The sequence below is a fragment of the Salmo salar genome, chromosome ssa09 (genome assembly GCF_905237065.1).
Source record: "Salmo salar chromosome ssa09, Ssal_v3.1, whole genome shotgun sequence".
Lineage (NCBI taxonomy): Eukaryota > Metazoa > Chordata > Actinopteri > Salmoniformes > Salmonidae > Salmo > Salmo salar.
The window spans coordinates 10,582,284-10,597,739 of record NC_059450.1 but is presented as its reverse complement, the minus strand read 5'-3'; the positions used below and the strand labels follow the sequence as shown (position 1 = coordinate 10,597,739).

The 15,456-nt window shown below is 43.7% G+C and overlaps 1 protein-coding gene across 3 annotated transcripts in view; it reads right to left on the bottom strand.

The window, feature by feature from the left end:
* The window catches only part of rnf144aa (ring finger protein 144aa), a 66,880-nt gene that overhangs the window by 18,326 nt on the left and 33,098 nt on the right, over positions 1-15,456 (bottom strand). For all 3 annotated transcript variants that reach the window (XM_014210190.2, XM_014210189.2, XM_014210192.2), the window contains one exon: positions 9,708-9,858. In XM_014210190.2, the coding sequence (XP_014065665.1) occupies positions 9,708-9,842 (135 nt within the window). In that variant the 5' untranslated portion in view covers positions 9,843-9,858. The remainder of the gene's footprint in view (positions 1-9,707; positions 9,859-15,456) is intronic.

Below are 15,456 nucleotides of genomic sequence, written 5' to 3'. Positions count from 1 at the left end.
AGACACCTTATCGATAGCAACAGCTCATGGTCCTCCTGGAAACAGACGTTTTTTTGACTCAGTGGAGGAACGTAGTCAGAGAAATGCTGATGAATGTCTTGCTCGAGCTGTGTATGCAACTGGTTCACCCTCTGATGCTCACAGGCAATGTGTATTGGAAGAGATTTCTGAATGTTCTTCGCTCAGCATACATCCCTCCAACCAGACATGCTTTATCTACTCATTTGCTGGATGCAGAGTTCAAGTGAAGGTCAAGAAAATCATAGCGAAACGTAGACTATTGCAATCATCTCTGATGGGTGGTCGAATGTCCGTGGGCAAGGAATAATTAACTACATAATTTCCATCCCTCAACCAGTATTCTACAAGAGCACAGACACAAGGATCAGACACAACAGTCTCAACATTACATATGAGCTGAAGGCAGTCATCAATGACCTTGGACCACAGAAGGTATTTGCACTGGTGACAGACAATGCCGCAAACATGAAGGCTGCTTGGTCTAATGTGGAGGAGTCCTACCCTCACATCACACCCATTGGCTGTGCTGCTCATGCATTAATCTGCTCCTCAGGGACATCATGACACTGAAAACAATGGATACACTCTACAAGAGAGCCAAGGAAATGATTAGGTATGTGAAGGGTCATCAAGTTATAGCATCAATCTACCTCACCAAGCAAAGTGAGAAGAATAAGAGCACCACTTTGAAGCTGCCCAGCAACACCTGTTGGGGTGGTGTTGTCATCATGTTTGACAGTCTCCTGGAGGGGAAGGAGTCTATCCAAGAAATGGCTATATCACAGTCTGCTGATATGGACAGCCCCAGAGGATCCTCCTGGATGATGTAGTTTGGGAGAGTGGTAAGCAGCCTGAAACTCCTGAAACCTATAGCAGTAGCCAGTGCTTGGATGGAGGGAGACAATGCCATTTTGTCTGATGTTCAGACTCTGCTTGCAGATGTAAGAGAAGAAATCCATACTGCCCTGCCCACTTCACTGTTGCTCCAAGCAGAGTACACCGCAGTTCTGAAATAGATCAAAAAGCGTGAAGACTTCTGCCTGAAGCCCATATACGCCACAACATACATGTTGAACCCCAAATATGCTGGCAAGAGCATCCTGTCTGGTGCAGAGATCAACAAGGCCTATGGTGTCATCACTACAGTGTCTCGCCACCTTGGCCTGGATGAGGCCAAGGTTCTTGGCAGTCTGGCAAAGTACACAACCAAGCAAGGGCTTTGGGATGGAGATGTAATATGGCAGCCGTGCCAACATCTCATCAGCCACCTGGTGGAAGGGACTTTGTGGATCTGTGGCTCTTTCCCCTGTTGCCTCCCATCATCCTCCAAATCCCACCAACATCAGCCGCCTCAGAGCGCAACTGCTCCTTGTTTGGGAATACACACACCAAAGCACGCAACAGGTTGACAACAGGGTTTAAAAATTGGTGGCCATCTGGACAAATTCTAATCTTTTTTAGCCTGACAACGAGCCAACCTCAACAAGGTTGGAAAGTGACAGTGAAGATGAGGCCTCAGAGTCTGATGTTCAAGAGGTGGACATTGAGGAGGTCCAGGGAGAAGACATGGAAGCCTAAGAGGAAGACAACCAAAGCTTTAGTTTCTTGAGTATCATTTTACAGATCATTGGGGATCATTCAATATTCCCTTTCTTTTGTTGTTCAGTGAAATCATCCCATGTGAAGAGTCAACTAATTTAATTAAAGTTAAATTCGTAACTAAATCGTTTTTTAACATTTCTATTGGAAGGATTTAATCATTTGCAATTATGTCTACTTAAGATAAACCTTTTACCTTATGTTTCTGTCTCCATATGATATGGTAAACATATCTATTTGCAAAAACATCATATTTATTAACTTCATATTAATTTGCATATATTTCCACGAAAGGTTTACACCTCTGAATATTCCCCAAAATGTGCAACCTGAGCTGCATGTGGGACATAACTTATCATAAATATGACTGGTGGAGTTAAAAGAAAACAGGTTTAAATCTAAAAAAAAATGTGTATGTTTATTTTCTTCAATTAGTACATTTGAGTTTGCCCACAATATTTATTGTTTTATTTGTTCGGTCTTTTCTCGTGGATTAAATTGAAATCGCAACAAACTTTCTATGGCTTGTTTTAAAATAGCGATATTTGGGAGATTATTTCCTTTTCAAACAACTGAAAGTAAGAGGTTGTAATCTGAATAAAGGGGAAAAAGCTATTCTTTAACCTGTTAGGGCTAGGGGGCAGTATTGACACGGCCGGATAAAAAAAAATACCCGATTTAATCTGGTTACTACTCCTGCCAAGTAACTAGAATATGCATATAATTATTGGCTTTCGATAGAAAACACCCTAAAGTTTCTAAAACTGTTTGAATGGTGTCTGTGAGTATAACAGAACTCATATGGCAGGCCAAAACCTGAGAAGATTCCATGCAGGAAGTGGCCTGTCTGACAAGTTGATGTTCATCTTGGCTCTTTTTATTGAAGACTGAGGATCTTTGCTATAACGTGACACTTCCTACGGCTCCCATAGGCTCTCAGAGCCCGGGAAAAAGCTGAATGATATCGAGGCAGGCTCTGGCTGAAACAGATTATCGCTTTTGGCAAGTGGCCGATCAGAGTAGTATGGGCTTAGGCGCGTGCCCGAGTCGACCCCATGCTTTATTTTCTTTCGTCTGTTTACCTAAATGCAGATTCCCGGTCGGAATATTATCGCTTTTTTATGAGAAAAATGGCATAAAAATTGATTTTAAACAGCGGTTGACATGCTTCGAAGTACGGTAATGGAATATTTCGAATTTTCTTGTCACGAATTGCGCCATGCTCGTCACCCTTATTTACCCTTTCGGACAGTGTCTTGAACGCACAAACAAAACGCCGCTATTTGGATATAACAATGGATTATTTGGGACCAAACCAACATTTGTTATTGAAGTAGAAGTCCTGGGAGTGCATTCTGACGAAGAACAGCAAAGGTAATAACATTTTACTTATAGTAAATCTGACTTTGGTGAGTGCTAAACTTGCTGGGTGTCTAAATAGCTAGCCCTGTGATGCCGGGCTATCTACTGAGAATATTGCAAAATGTGATTTCACAGAAAAGCTATTTTAAAAATCGGACATATCGAGTGCATAGAGGAGTTCTGTATCTATAATTCTTAAAATAATTGTTATGCTTTTTGTGAACGTTTATCGTGAGTAATTTAGTAAATTCACCGGCAGTGTTCGGTGGGAATGCTAGTCACATGCTAATGTAAAAAGCTGGTTTTTGATATAAATATGAACTTGATTGAACAAAACATGCATGTATTGTATAACATAATGTCCAAGGGTTGTCATCTGATGAAGATCATCAAAAGGTTAGTGCTGCATTTAGCTGTGGTTTGGGTTTATGTGACATTATATGCTAGCTTGAAAAATGGGTGTCTGATTATTTCTGGCTGGGTACTCTGCTGACATAATCTAATGTTTTGCTTTCGTTGTAAAGCCTTTTTGAAATCGGACAGTGTGGTTAGATTAACGAGAGTCTTGTCTTTAAAATGGTGTAAAATAGTCATATGTTTGAAAAATTGAAGTTTTTGCATTTTTTAGGTATTTGAATAACGCGCCACGGGATTACACTGGCTGTTGAGTAGGTGGGACGCAAGCATCCCACCTAGCCCATAGAGGTTAACGTGGGGTGAGAAGTTCTTACTAATTTGCTATACAGAATCTTTCCAGATCCTTTATATCCTTCATCTGCGTTAATGGAGTGCCCTCTTCAATATTTTTTGAATTTCTTTTATTATAAAAAAAATTTAAAATAAAAATAAAAACAGGTTTTCAATGGGGTTCAAGTCCAGAGACTGATTTTGTGGTCAATTAACCATTTCTTTGTGGAATTTGATGTGTGCTTTGAGTTAATGTCTTGCGGCCAAGCTTCAGCCCATCCACCCACCCACACAGTGCATTGGGAAAGTATTCAGACCCCTTGACTTTTTCCACATTTTGTTACATTAGCCTTATTCTAAAATGTATAAAATTAAATGTTTCCTCAAATCTACACACAATACCCCATAATGAAAAAAGCAAAAACAGGTTTTTAGAAATACCTTATTTACATAAGTATTCAGACCCTTTGCTAAGAGACTCAAAATTGAGCTCAGGTGCTTATTGTTTCAATTGATCAGCCTTGAGATGTTTCTACAACTTGATTGGAGTCCACCCGTGGTAAACTCAATTGATTGGACATGATTTGGAAATACACACCTGTCTAGATAAGGTCCCACAGTTGACAGTGCATGTCAGAGAAAAAACCAAGCCATGATGTTGATGGAATTGTCCGTTGAGCTCCGAGACAGGATTGTGTCAAGGCTCAGATCTGCAGAAGGGTACCAAAAAATGTATGCAGCATTGAAGGTTCCCAAGAACAATGGCCTCCATCATTCTTAAATGGAAGACGTTTAGAAAACGGCAAAACTTGTCCTAGAGCTGGCCGCCCGGCCAAACTGAGCAATCGGGGGAGAAAGGCCTTGTTCAGGGAGGACCAAGAACCCAATGGTCACTCTGAACCCAATGGTCACACCAAATCGGCCTTGGTAGAGTGGCCAGACAGAAGCCACTCCTCAGTAAAAGGCAAACGACAGCCCACTTGGAGTTTGCCAAAAGGCATGTAGAGGACTCTCAAACCATGGGAAACAAGATTCTCTGGTCTGATGAAACCAAGATTGAACTCTTTCGCCCGAATGCCAAGCATCACATTTGGTGGAAACCTGGCACCAGCCCTACAGTGAAGCATGCATCCCCACAGCATCACGCTGTGGGGATGTTTTTCAGCGGCAGAGAAACTCCCCAAATATAGGTGTGCCAAGCTTGTAGCATCATACTAAAGAATACTCGAGGCTGTAATCGCTGCCAAAGGTACTTCAACAAAGTACTGAGTAGAAAGATGTGTCGGCATCGATTAATTGTCTCTGGCCCCCTCCCAGTTAGGGGGAGTGATGAGCTCTACAGCAGTCTCACAACTCAATCGCTGGTTGAAAACTGTGTTCTGCCCCTCCCAAAAGATAGAATTTGTAGATAATTGGCCCTCTTTCTGGGACTCACCCACAAACAGGACCAAGCCTGGCCTGTTGAGGAGTGACAGACTCCATCCTAGCTGGAGGGGTGCCCTCATCTTATCTACGAACATAGACAGGGCTCTAACTCCTCTAGCTCCACAATGAAATAGGGTGCAGGCCAGGCAGCAGGCTGTTAGCCAGCCTGCCAGCTTAGTGGAGTCTGCCACTAGCACAGTCAGCGTAGTCAGCTCAGCTTTCCCCATTGAGACCGTGTCTGTGCCTCAATCTAGGTTGGGCACAATTAAAAATGGCGGTGTTCGCTTTAGCAATCTCACTAGTATAAAGACCTCCTCCATTCCTGCCATTATTGAAAGAGATTGTGATACATCTCAAAATTGGGTTACTTAATGTTAGATCCCTCACTTCCAAGGCAGTTATAGTCAATGAACTAATCACTGATCATAATCTTGATGTGATTGGCCTGACTGAAACATGGCTTAAGCCTGATGAATTTACTGTGTTAAATGAGGCCTCACCCCCTGGTTACACTAGTGACCATATCCCCCGTGCATCCGGCAAAGGCAGAGGTGTTGCTAACATTTACGATAGCAAATTTCAATTTACAAAAAAATATATATATGATGTTTTCGTCTTTTGAGCTTCTAGTCATGAAATCTATGCAGCCTACTCACTCACTTTTTATAGCTACTGTTTACAGGCCTCCTGGGCCATATGCAGTGTTCCTCACTGAGTTCCCATCGGATCTTGTAGTCATAGCAGATAATATTCTAATTTTTGGTGACTTTAACATTCACATGGAAAAGTCCACAGACCCACTCCAAAAGGCTTTCGGAGCCATCATCGACTCAGTGGGTTTTGTCCAACATGTCTCTGGACCTACTCACTGCCACAGTCATACTCTGGACCTAGTTTTGTCCCATGGAATAAATGTTGTGGATCTGAATGTTTTTCCTCATAATCCTGGATTATCGGACCACCATTTTATTGCGTTTGCAACAAATAATCTGCTCAGACCCCAACCAAGGAGCATTAAAAGTCGTGCTATAAATTCTCAGACAACCCAAAGATTCCTTGGTGCCCTTCCAGACTCCCTCTGCCTACCCAAGGACGTCAGAGGACAAAAATCAGTTAACCACCTAACCGAGGAACTCAATTTAACCTTGCGCAATACCCTAGATGCAGTTGCACCCCTAAAAATTTCAAACATCTGTCATAAGAAACAAGCTCCTTGGTATACAGAAAATACACGAGCTCTGAAGCAAGCTTCCAGAAAATTGGAACGGAAATGGCGCCACACCAAACTGGAAGTCTTCCGACTAGCTTGGAAAGACAGTATCGAAGAGCCCTCACTGCTGCTCGATCATCCTATTTTTCCAACTTAATTGAGGAAAATAAGAACAATCCGAAATTTCTTTTTGATACTGTCGCAAAGCTAACTAAAAAGCAGCATTCGCAAATGGAGGATGGCTTTCACTTCAGCAGTAATAAATTTATGAACTTCTTTGAGGAAAAGATCATGATCATTAGAAAGCAAATTACGGACTCCTCTTTAAATCTGGGTATTCCTCCAAAGCTCCATTGTCCTGAGTCTACACAACTCTGCCAGGACCTAGGATCAAGGGAGATACTAAAGTGTTTTAGTACTATATCTCTTGACACAATGATGAAAATAATCATGGCCTCCAAACCCTCAAGCTGCATACTGGACCCTATTCCAACTAAACTACTGAAAGAGCTGCTTCCTGTGCTTGGCCCTCCTATGTTGAACATAATAAACGGCTCTCTATCCACCGGATGTGTACCAAGCTCACTAAAAGTGGCAGTAATAAAGCCTCTCTTGAAAAAGCCGAATCTTGACCCAGAAATTATTAAAAAACTAATCGGCCTATATCGAATCTTCCATTCCTCTAAAAATATTTTAGAAAAAGCTGTTGCACAGCAACTCACTGCATTCCTGAAGACAAACAATGTATACGAAACGCTTCAGTCTGGTTTTAGACCCCATCATAGCACTGAGACTGCACTTGTGAAGGTGGTAAATGACCTTTTAATGACGTCAGACCGAGGCTCTGCATCTGTCCTCGTGCTCCTAGATCTTAGTGCCGCTTTTGATACCATCGATCACCACATTTTTGGAGAGATTGGAAACCCAAATTGGTCTACATGGACAAGTTCTGGCCTGGTTTAGATCTTATCTGTCGGAAAGATATCAGTTTGTCTCTGTGAATGGTTTGTCCCCTGACAAATCAATTGTACATTTCGGTGTTCCTCAAGGTTCCGTTTTAGGACCACTATTGTTTTCACTATATATTTTACCTCTTGGGGATGTCATTCGAAAACATAATGTTAAATTTCACTGCTATGCGGACGACACACAGCTGTACATTTCAATGAAACATGGTGAAGCCCCAAAATTGCCCTCGCTAGAAGCCTGTGTTTCCGACATAAAGAAGTGGATGGCTGCAAACTTTCTACTTTTAAACTCGGACAAAACAGAGATGCTTGTTCTAGGTCCCAAGAAACAAAGAGATCTTCTGTTGAATCTGACAATTAATCTGGATGGTTGTACAGTCGTCTCAAATAAAACTGTGAAGGACCTCGGCGTTACTCTGGACCCTGATCTCTCTTTTGAAGAACATATCAAGACTGTTTCAAGGACAGCTTTCTTCCATCTACGTAACATTGCAAAAATCAGAAACTTTCTGTCCAAAAATGACGCAGAAAAATTAATCCATGCTTTTGTTACTTCTAGGCTGGACTACTGCAATGCTCTACTTTCCGGCTACCCGGATAAAGCACTAAACAAACTTCAGTTAGTGCTAAATACGGCTGCTAGAATCCTGACTAGAACCAAAAAATGTTATCATATTACTCCAGTGCTAGCCTCCCTACACTGGCTTCCTGTTAAGGCAAGGGCTGATTTCAAGGTTTTACTGCTAACCTACAAAGCATTACATGGGCTTGCTCCTACCTACCTTTCCGATTTGGTCCTGCCGTACATACCTACACGTACGCTACGGTCACAAGACGCAGGCCTCCTAATTGTCCCTAGAATTTCTAAGCAAACGGCTGGAGGTAGGGCTTTCTCCTATAGAGCTCCATTTTTATGGAATGGTCTGCCTACCCATGTGACAGACGCAGACTCAGTCTCAACCTTTAAGTCTTTACTGAAGACGTATCTCTTCAGTAGGTCCTATGATTAAGTATAGTCTGGCCCAGGAGTGTGAAGGTGAACGGAAAGGCTGGAGCAACGAACCGCCCTTGCTGTCTTTGCCTTGCCGGTTTCCCGTCTTTCCACTGGGATTCTCTGCCTCTATCCCTATTACAGGGGCTGAGTCACTGGCTTACTGGTGTTCTTCCATGCCGTCCATGGGAGAGGTGCGTCACTTGAGTGGGTTGAGTCACTGACGTGGTCTTCCTGTCTGGGTTGGCGCCCCCCCCTTGGGTTGTGCCATGGTGGAGATCGTTGTGGGCTATACTCGGCCTTGTCTTAGGACGGTAAGTTGGTGGTTGGAGACATCCCTCTAGTAGTGTGGGGGCTGTGCTTTGGCAAAGTGGGTGGGGTTTTATCCTGCCTGTTTGGCCCTGTCCGGGGGTATCATCGGATGGGGCCACAGTGTCTTCTGATCCCTCCTGTCTCAGCCTCCAGTATTTATGCTGCAGTAGTTTATGTGTCGGTGGGCTAGGGTCAGTCTGTTACATCTGGGGTATTTCTCTTGTCTTGTCCGGTGTCCTGTGTGAATTTAAATATGCTCTCTCTAATTCTCTCTCTCTCTCTTTCTGTCTTTCTCTCGGAGGACCTGAGCCCTAGGACCATGCCTCAGGACTACCTGGCTTGATGACTCCTTGCTGTCCCCAGTCCACCTGGCCGTGCTGCTGCTCCAGTTTCAACTGTTCTGCCTGCGGCTATGGAACCCTGACCTGTTCACCGGACGTGCTTGTTGCACCCTCGACAACTACTATGATTATTATTATTTGACCATGCTGGTCATTTATGAACATTTTAACATCTTGACCATGTTCTGTTATAATATCCACCCTGCACAGCCAGAAGAGGACTGGCCACCCCTCATAGCCTGGTTCCTCTCTAGGTTTCTTCCTAGGTTTTTGGCCTTTCTAGGGAGTTTATCCTAGGGAGTTTTTCCTAGCCACCGTGCTTCTTTCACATGCATTGCTTGCTGTTTGGGGTTTTAGGCTGGGTTTCTGTACAGCACTTTGAGATATCAGCTGATGTACGAAGGGCTATATAAATACATTTGATTTGATTTGAGTAGAGGGTGTGAATACTTGTGTAAATGTGATCAGTTTTTATTTTTAATACATTTGTAAAAATGTCTAAAAACCAGTTTTTGCTTTGTGACTAGTTTCGTGACTAGTTTCTCGTGTCCTTATATCAGTTGTTAGATGTAAACCAGGCTTACTTTTTTTTTGCTCAGTTTGTTGACTTTTTAAAAAAACATTTATTACATTTTGTAATCTATAAAAACGGTTATGGCGGTTATTTAATTTTGATGACGGTCTTCATCCATAATTCGGCGGTTACACGATTATACAATTACTGTGCCAGTCCTAATGCATACAGAGAACATTTTGACAAGATGGGTAAAAGACGATGAAAGGGCACTCACTAGTGTACAGAAGACACATTGGCACTGAGTAATGGTGGTCATCTGCTCCAGCGGGAACTCCCCAAGGCACAGTTTGCAGGAGACCAGGGGGTCCAGGGCCAGGTCCCAGGTGGGCCGATACCTGGCTGTGGTCATCTTGCCTGGCACAGAGCTGACAGAGGGAGGGAGAGAGAGAGAGAGAGAACGAGGGGAGTTAAAGATGTAGGTTGGCTAATGTTTGTTGTTTCACAGACAACAAAAGGAAACTGACATGATATTCATGAGGTATGAATGAAGCTAGCTCAATATGAGCATGTATACATGATCTGTCCCTAATCCAAGATGTGCACATTTTTTGCTGCGATATTATGCATTGGCCAAAAAGGCTTACTGAGTTGTGTCAAAGTGAGGACACATTAGAGACACAGGCCAATGCAGAGTGACACCAGCTCTTTGCCTAAACGTCCCTTGTCAGTAACTATCATTTCCGTTCTGTTCTGGTTGCTCACGTACAGAGAATACATTTAGGGCCCTTTACAAATGCGTGATGCGGAGAAGACGGACAGAATCACGGAATCCAGACATTAAAACGGAATTCAATTCAACAATAGCATTGAACTTAGTAGGGAATCAACTACATGTATTGAAAATGTAGGGAAACGGGGATGCCTAGTCAGTTGTACAACTGAATGCATTCAACTGAAATGTGTTTCCGCATAAAAGTATTACATTTGCCCAAGTTTATCATAAGGTATGAACAGTGAATCAAATTTCCTGCAACTTTCTGAAGAGGCAATGAGAGGGTAAACATGAAGAAAAAAAACAAAAACAGGTGAAAATAGAAACCTGGAAAAACGAAACAGAGAAATACTAAACGGAATCAGTAAAAAAATTCAACATTTCATAGAGCCCTAAATAAATACATCTCAAAACAAACAGTCCTGCAGCAAGCGTCTTGTTCCCCCATATGATAAAAGCATTCATATTAAAATAACACTTTCCCTTTCCAGTCATCTCCTTTCTATTTGGAGAAAGGGGTTTATTTTGGGCCACCTCAACTCTGATTCCCACTGCCTTTCTTCCACCGTGGATGAGAGCGGAGGCGGCGAGATGGAGACACAGAAAGAGAGAGCGCGAGCACAGAGTGGCTTAATGTCTCTGAGTGTTTACAGGAAGTGCCCCCATGCAGGCAACGTCAACACTGTCAAAATCTCCCATTGCTGCTAGGCAACTGGGGGGAGAGACGAGGGAGAGACGAAGGGGCCACCAAATAAATAGTAGTTACTGCTTAGACAAGTGAAAGCTAACAGAATAGTGTCCCTCTCAGAAACCTAAAAGGGGAAGGAGGAGGGGCTGCTGCGGGGGACAGGAATGAGTAAAGCCAGCCCAACGCTGTCTACATGTGCTGCGGGAGATAACGTGTCCTGACCTGTGCTAGAGGCTGACTGACAACACACTGGCCAGTGAGAGTTGCCCACAGGAACAGTGTGCTGGTATTGTAGCTGTGTGTCAACAAAGTCAACATGCTGCATGGGAAGTCACCAAAACCACCCTGTGTCTACTAGACAAAAACATGGAGACAACAGACGAGATGAAGAGTTGTGGGAATCATTATGAGATAAATTATTATGCTAATGATATAGCAAGCAACTGAAATGGGCACTTCCTAATTAAAAAGTGATTCCCCTTGATTTGTGGGCTCTGGACTTCCCTTCAGCTCAGTGGAGGCAACCAGGTTGTGTGTGTGTGTGTGTGTGTGTGTGAGAGAAAGAGTGTGAGTGAGTGAGTGGTGAGTGAGTGAGTGAGTGAGTGAGTGAGTGAGTGAGTGTGAGTGTGAGAGAGAAAGAGAGTGAGTGTGTGAGAGAAAGAGAGCTTGAGGAGAGCCTCCCCTCTATCCATTAGTCTAGTACACTGGGCGTGCTTTCATCAGGACAGGCAGTGAGGTTAGCCAGGAGCTCTAAAAGCCAGTACTCTACACCAAATCAGACCAGAGGTGTCAAGAGAAGACTCACTGGCTGCTCAGTGAATACCTGCCAGGGCCAGCTGAGACGGCAGCAAGTGGAAGCGGAATCCCATTAGCGCTATAGATAGCCATATAATTGATGAAATGCTACGTGCATTATACGGCAGTCTTTACAGCGAGAGCCTCATTGAAGAGGTTGTGTTGTCTGTTACAGTAGTACCAGGTAGATGGACTGCCATAATACAGACCGCGTACTCAATCACAGTACTATAAAGCTTCATCCTCCTTTTTTTCCACCACCGTCTCTGTATTGCTTAGACTAAGGTTAACAATGAGAGTCAAGAAGGACAAAGGAGAGTTTCATAAGGCGAGCCAGATGAGTGGAAAAGAGCAGAATTTTCTTGACAAAAAGGTGGTGCAATGCAAAAGGGAGCACTCCCACCGCTGCATTATTTACAAGGAGGTCCATTATCGCTCAGTGAGAAACACACACACACACACACACACCAAATGCATGATCTCGGCTCCCTGCTTTATGAAACGCATGTCTGGCAGGTCACATGTCGGCACCAATCAATACACAGGGTGCCGTAAGTGAACATGGTTAACCACTGCTAGACGAGGAAGTTACCAGTCTTATCATATAGATTAACTCAACGGAGTGGGAGTGATGAGTCTGGTGTAGCATTTATGCTTCCAACCACATATGCCCCCTGGCAACAGGGGTTAGAGCCTGCAAAAAATAATACAAATACATAAGGGGCAAGGGGGGGGGATCAGAATTCTGACAACAGAGTGTGATTTTGTATGTGTGTCTACATTTTGTAGTGTCCCAGGGGGTTTGAGGGCAGTTCTATCATCCTGTTACTATAACTGCACAGAATGTGTATCTCTGTCAGCGTTGAACTCTTCCATAACATATTACGTGAGCAGCCTTGATAGTGAATGTGTACAGTAGAGAGTAGGGCTGTATGGAAAGTGGAGCAGTGGTCCTTTCTGAGATGAGCTAGCCAAGTAGGCCATCTATAAGTGGACATATCCTGTACAGTTTATAATGAGCTACAGAATCCCTACGGTCTCCACACAATTCATCTTCCATCAGAGGAAAAATGGGTCATCTTCAAATGACCCGAGTTATGATATGCAGAAACACATGACACTTCATCATATAGGCCTAGTCGAACCTCCAATGCGATACGCACTGCCGTTGCTCGTTAATATCAATATTAAAACGCCTACTCGGCCACGATGCAGACAGAGACTGGTCAAGAACGGCTCTCGTTTGAACCTAGCAGCTTTCGCTGTAATTACATAATGTCATATCAAACTGGGTTGCGTAAGGTCTATTTATACTCTACCTAGGCTAATGTGAGAGAATGCTTATGACTGCAGCCTCCCGGAGCGGATGCACTCTGTGTTCCACACTCCAAACGCAGGTTCACTTTTGTGAAACGGCCAAGCCACAAGCCGTCGTCGTGCGTTTGTGCTTTGATGGTGGATAGGGTTACTTTCTCAAAGAGACCAAAGCGCTGTTAAACAACTGATGACCTGGCCCTGGTCAATTCAACCTTTGAAGGACAAAAAAAAAATGAAACAAAAATAGAAAATAACACATGCAAAAAATGGCTTAGAGATGGAATCAAATTGTATTTGTCACATGCACCGAATACAACAGGTGTAGACCCTACCTGAAATGCTTACTTACCAACAACGCAGGTTCGAAATATAAGAGTTAGGAAAATATTTACTAAATAACGTAAACATTTTTTTTTTTTATCACAAAGAAGTAATACAATATTTAACCAGGTAGGCAAGTTGAGAACAAGTTCTCATTTACAATTGCGACCTGGCCAAGATAAAGCAAAGCAGTTCGACACATACAACAACACAGAGTTACACATGGAGTAAAACAAACATACAGTAGAAAAATAAGTCTATATAAAATGTGAGCAAATGAGGTGAGATAAGGGAGGTAAAGGCAAAAAAAGGCCATGGTGGCGAAGTAAATACAATATAGTAAGTAAAACACTGGAATGGTAGATTTGCAGTGGAAGAAAGTGCAAAGTAGAAATAATGGGGTGCAAAGGAGCAAAATAAATAAATAAATAAATACAGTAGGGGAAGAGGGAGTTGTTTGGGCTAAATTATAGATGGGCTATGTACAGGTGCAGTAATCTGTGAGCTGCTCTGACAACTGGTGCTTAAAGCTGGTGAGGGAGATAAGTGTTTCCAGTTTCAGAGATTTTTGTAGTTCGTTCCAGTCATTGGCAGCAGAGAACTGGAAGGAGAAGTGGCCGAAGGAGGAATTGGCTTTGGGGGTGACCAGAGAGATATACCTGCTGGAGCGCGTGCTACAGGTGGGTGACCAGCGAGCTGAGATAAGGGGGGACTTTACCTAGCAGGGTCTTGTAGATGACCTGGAGTCAGTGGGTTTGGCGACGATGAGGCTATATACAGGGGCTATCGGTACTGAGTCAATGTGCAGGGGTACAGGTTAGTCTAAGTAATTGAGTTAATATGTACATGTAGGTAGTGGTAAAGCAACTATGCATAGATGTTAAACAGCGAGTAGCAGCAGCATAAAAAAATGCAAATAGTCTGGGTAGCCATTTGATTACCTGTTCAGTTCAGCAGTCTTATGGCTTGGGGGTAGAAGCTGTTAAGGAATCTTTTGGACCTAGACTTGGCACTCTGGCGCCGCTTGCCGTGTGGTAGCAGAGAGAACAGTCCATGACTAGGGTGGCTGGAGTCTTTGACAATTTTTAGGGCCTTCCTCTGACACCGATCTGAGGACCCATGTCAAATATTTGCAGTCTCCTGAGGGGGAATAGGTGTTGTCGTGCCTTCTTCACAACTGTCTTGGTGTATGATAGTTTGATGGTGATGTGGACACCAAGGAACTTGAAGCTCTCAACCTGCTCCACTACAGCCCCGTCAATGTGAATGGGGGTGTGCTCGGCCATCCTTTTCCTGTAGTCCACGATCAGCTCTTTTGTCTTGATCACGTTGAGGGAGAGGATGTTGTCCTGGCAGTCTCTGACAACCTCCCCATAGGCTGTCTCATCGTTGTCGGTGATCAGGACTACCAACATTGTGTCGTCTGCAAACTTGATGGTGTTGGAGTCGTGCTTGGTCACGCAGTTGTGGGGGAACAGGGAGTACAGGAGGGGACGAAGTACGCACCCCTGAGAGGTCACCATGTTGAGGATCAGCCTGGCAGATGTGTTGTTGCCTAACCTTACCAGCTGGGGGTGGCCCGTCAGGAAGTCCAGGATCAAGTTGCGGAGGGAGGTATTTAGTCCCAGGGTCCTTAGCTTAGTGATGAGCTTTGAGGGCACTATGGTGTTGAACGCTGAGCTTTAGTCAATGAACAGAATTCTCACCTAGGTGTTCCTTTTGTCCAGGTAGGAAAGGGCAGTGTGGAGTGCGATAAAGATTGTATCATCTGTGGATCTGTTGGGGCGGTATGTGAATTGGAGTGGGTCAGCGCATGTGCTGAGTACACATCCTAGTAATCTGTCTGGTGAATGTTGACCTGTTTAAAAGGTTCTTACTCACATAGGGTATGGAGAGTGTGATCACACAGTTGTCCGGAACAGCTGGTGCTCTCATGCATGCTTCAGTGTTGCTTGCCTCGAAGCACGTATAGAAGTAATTTAGCTCGTCTGGTAGGCTCGTGTCACTGGGCAGCTTGCGTCTGGGCTTCCCTTTTTAGTCCTTAATAGTTTGCAAGCCCTGCCACATTCGACGAACATCAGAGCCGGTTCCGTAGGATTCAATCTTAGTCCTGTATTGACGCTTTGTCTG